The sequence below is a fragment of the Aptenodytes forsteri genome, unplaced genomic scaffold (genome assembly GCF_000699145.1).
Source record: "Aptenodytes forsteri isolate BGI_AS27 unplaced genomic scaffold, ASM69914v1 Scaffold634, whole genome shotgun sequence".
NCBI lineage: Eukaryota > Metazoa > Chordata > Aves > Sphenisciformes > Spheniscidae > Aptenodytes > Aptenodytes forsteri.
Window position 1 is genome coordinate 14,114 of NW_008793943.1, and position 3,531 is coordinate 17,644.

The 3,531-nt window shown below is 61.7% G+C and overlaps 1 protein-coding gene across 1 annotated transcript in view; it reads right to left on the reverse strand.

Annotated features, from left to right (window-relative positions):
• Positions 1 to 3,531, reverse strand: part of SYVN1 (synoviolin 1) — a gene marked incomplete at its 3' end in the record, with an annotated part of 8,219 nt that overhangs the window by 4,211 nt on the left and 477 nt on the right. Inside the window, exons 2-6 of the mRNA XM_009273893.2 lie at positions 3,173 to 3,265; positions 1,698 to 1,850; positions 1,568 to 1,616; positions 791 to 894; positions 550 to 676 (exon numbers count right to left, since the gene is read on the reverse strand). Of these exons, the coding sequence (XP_009272168.2) occupies positions 550 to 676; positions 791 to 894; positions 1,568 to 1,616; positions 1,698 to 1,850; positions 3,173 to 3,265 (526 nt within the window). The remainder of the gene's footprint in view (positions 1 to 549; positions 677 to 790; positions 895 to 1,567; positions 1,617 to 1,697; positions 1,851 to 3,172; positions 3,266 to 3,531) is intronic.

Consider the following 3,531-nt stretch of genomic DNA (forward strand, 5'->3'; position numbering starts at 1 on the left):
CGCGGTTCCCCGGGGGGGGTGGCCTCCCCGCCCCCCCCCCGATCACCTCCCTCAACCTGCTGGCAACCCTCCCAGGACGCCGGCGGCCCCTCGTCGTCGCCTCGTGCCCAACCTGGCGGCCGCCAGAACCCCCGCGGTTGAACCGCCGCCCAAGCGTATACTCGCGCCGGGGGTTGCGGGATCTTGGCCCGTCCCTCCGTTAAACCTCGCGAGGTTCTGCCCGGACCGTTTTCTCCAGCTGGAAAAGGTCCCTCTGGACGGCGGCGCGACCCCGCGGCGCGTCAGCCAACTCCTCCCGCTTTGGTGTCGCCGGCAAAGCGGCCGAGGGAACGCTCTGCCCTGGCATCCAGCTCGTTAACGAAGACGGATCAGAGCGTCGGGTGCTGCTCGGCACCACCTAAGGCTTCCCGGCTTCGTCGATCGACGGCTAATTGAGCTTCACGACGACGTACCGAGCTTTATCGGGCCCAGATGGGAAAGCCCCCCCTCCCCCCGAACCCCAAAATTGGGTGGGACGAGGAGAAAAAAGGAGGGAAGAGGACAACGTACCCGTGAAGAGCTCCGTGTAGAGCATGTAGACGGCTTTGCTGTCCCACGGGTTCTCGTTCTGCAGGTCGATGGAGTGCAGGACGTACTTGATGAAGATGGTGAGGACCATGGTCATGAGGATGGCGTACTGCGGGGGAGGAAGAGCAGGGTAGGGCGTCGGGAGCCGGCCGAAGAGCCGTTTGTCCGTCCCAGGGATGGACGCGGGAGGTTTGTCCGTCCCCGAGAGGGAACCATCTCCTACCTCGAAGCCGAAGACGAGCTGGACAGAGGCTCCTCGCGTGAGGATGCTGTGGTACGCGTGGTTAACGAAGAGGAAATCCAGGATTCCCAGGAGGAACATCAGGGCTGCGGCGGGGGAAAGAAATCGGGATGAGGGGATAACGAGGAGAGGAGATAACGAGCCTCGAGGCCGGGGGCGGGGGGAGACCCCCGAAAGCTGAAGCTCCGAGGGTGACACCCCAAAACGTATCCCACCGGAGGAGCGGGCCCCTCGAGGGGCATCGGTCCCGGGGGGGGCTAAACGGCTCTGCGCTAACGAAGGGCTGAATTAACGCGTCCCGGTAACGAGGCTGTCTCGTTTTGACGCCCCCTCTGCTTCGAGCCACGTCTTGCGTCCTCGCGTCTCACCAAAAAACCCCCCAAATTCCCTCGAAAGATGATTTTTACGTCCCTAAATCCCCCTTCTCCAGAAGCAGGAATATATTTTGCCGTGGATCCGGCCTCGTATTCTTCCCACCCGGCAAAGCCGGAGCTCGTTAAACCCCCAGCAACCCCATCCCGCTCCCTCCGCAGCCCCCGTTAACGCCCCCTCGTTAACGAAACCGCCCTCACAGGGTTTATCGAGCGCCGACGGTCGCACGCTCGGCCGCGTCAGGTCCTTTCCCCCCCCCCGGGTCGTATGCAAACGCGTCGCCAAAATTATCTTTCCTGACCACCAGCTGCCGGCAACGCGCCAAACGGCGAAACGCCCGCGGCCGGGCAGGATCCGGCCCAGGGTGCGGAACAACAAGATACTCACAGACGATACGGAAGTGGAAGAGCCAGGAGATGTTGGGGCTCCTTTCCATCTGCAAAAGGGGGGGAGAAAGGCTCGAGCTTTTCCCAAAAAAGGCTTTTTTGCGCCCGTTTTCTCGCCACCCGGCACTCACAAAGTCCACCCGGTCTTCAGCCAACCAGTGGAAGCACTTGAGGAAGAGGAGGAGAGTGAAGAGGGCGACGAAGCGAGGGCTGAAGTCGTCCCTGAAGACGGTGAAGGCCAGGCAGGTCTCCGTCACGGCGTACCACGACCGTTCGAGTAGGTGCTGCGGGAGAGGGGGAGGCGGTGAGGGGGGCTTCCCCCCCAGCCTTCGCCCCCCATTTTTGAACCCAAAACGGTGCCAAAGGTCTCTCGGGGTCCAAAATCCCCCCCAAAACAGAACCAAAGGCCTCTTGCGGTTCAAACCCCCCCCCCAAAGCAGAGCCAAAGGCCTCTCGGGGTCCAAAATCCCCCCCAAAACAGAACCAAAGGCCTCTTGGGGTTCAAAGCCCCCTCCCAAAGCGGAGAACGGAGCCACTCGCGGTCCAAAATCCCCCCCAAAACAGAACCAAAGGCCAAAGGCCGGGTCCAAAATCCCCCCTAACCTAAGGATCCAAAATCCCCCCCAAAGCGGAGCCAAAGGCCTCTCGGGGTCCAAAATCCCCCCTAAAACGGAGCCAAAGGCCTCTCGCGGTCCAAAATCCCCCCCAAAACGGAGCCAAAGGTCTCTCGGGGTCCAAAATCCCCCCTAAAACGGAGCCAAAGGCCTCTCGCGGTCCAAAATCCCCCCCAAAACGGAGCCAAAGGCCTCTCGCGGTCCAAAATCCCCCCCAAAACGGAGCCAAAGGCCTCTCGCGGTCCAAAATCCCCCCCAAAATGGAGCCAAAGGCCTCTCGGGGTCCAAAATCCCCCCTAAAACGGAGCCAAAGGCCTCTCGGGGTCCAAAATCCCCCCTAAAACGGAGCCAAAGGCCTCTCGCGGTCCAAAATCCCCCCCAAAATGGAGCCAAAGGTCTCTCGGGGTCCAAAATCCCCCCCAAAATGGAGCCAAAGGCCTCTCGGGGTCCAAAATCCCCCCTAAAACGGAGCCAAAGGCCTCTCGGGGTCCAAAATCCCCCCCAAAATGGAGCCAAAGGCCTCTCGGGGTCCAAAATCCCCCCCAAAACGGAGCCAAAGGTCTCTCGGGGTCCAAAATCCCCCCCAAAACGGAGCCAAAGGTCTCTCGGGGTCCAAAATCCCCCCCAAAATGGAGCCAAAGGTCTCTCGGGGTCCAAAATCCCCCCCAAAATGGAGCCAAAGGCCTCTCGGGGTCCAAAATCCCCCCCAAAACGGAGCCAAAGGTCTCTCGGGGTCCAAAATCCCCCCTAAAACGGAGCCAAAGGCCTCTCGGGGTCCAAAATCCCCCCCAAAACGGAGCCAAAGGCCTCTCGCGGTCCAAAATCCCCCCCAAAATGGAGCCAAAGGTCTCTCGGGGTCCAAAATCCCCCCAAAACCCCTCCGTATCCGCACGCCCCTGCGGGCTTTAACCCCCCCAACAGCACCGATGCCGCCTCCAACGGATCTGCCCGTCCCCGGCGCCGAATTTAAACGGTTCCCTGCCATCGCTCACCTCCATCTCCGCTGCCCGCAGCTGCCCGAAAAACACCTTGCCCATGAATTTACCCAGGAGAAAAACCAACACGAAAGCCTGGATGTAGAGAACCTGCGGGGGAAAAACGGGGAGGGGAAGGAGGTGACGGGGAAGGAGGCGACGGGGAAGGAGCCGCGGCGCAGCCGAAACTCGTTTCAGTGACAACTGGATGCAGGGGAAGGTTTGGCGCAGCGAATTTGGGTCCCAGGGGATGGAAGAGACGGCGATCGGGTACCGGGCTCGGCCCCAACCCCGTTTCGGGGCTGCCCGAGGGCTCCGGCGTAGGCAGGGGGAGGCGGCAGCGGCGTCTTCCCCTCTCCCCGAGCGCCGATCCGATC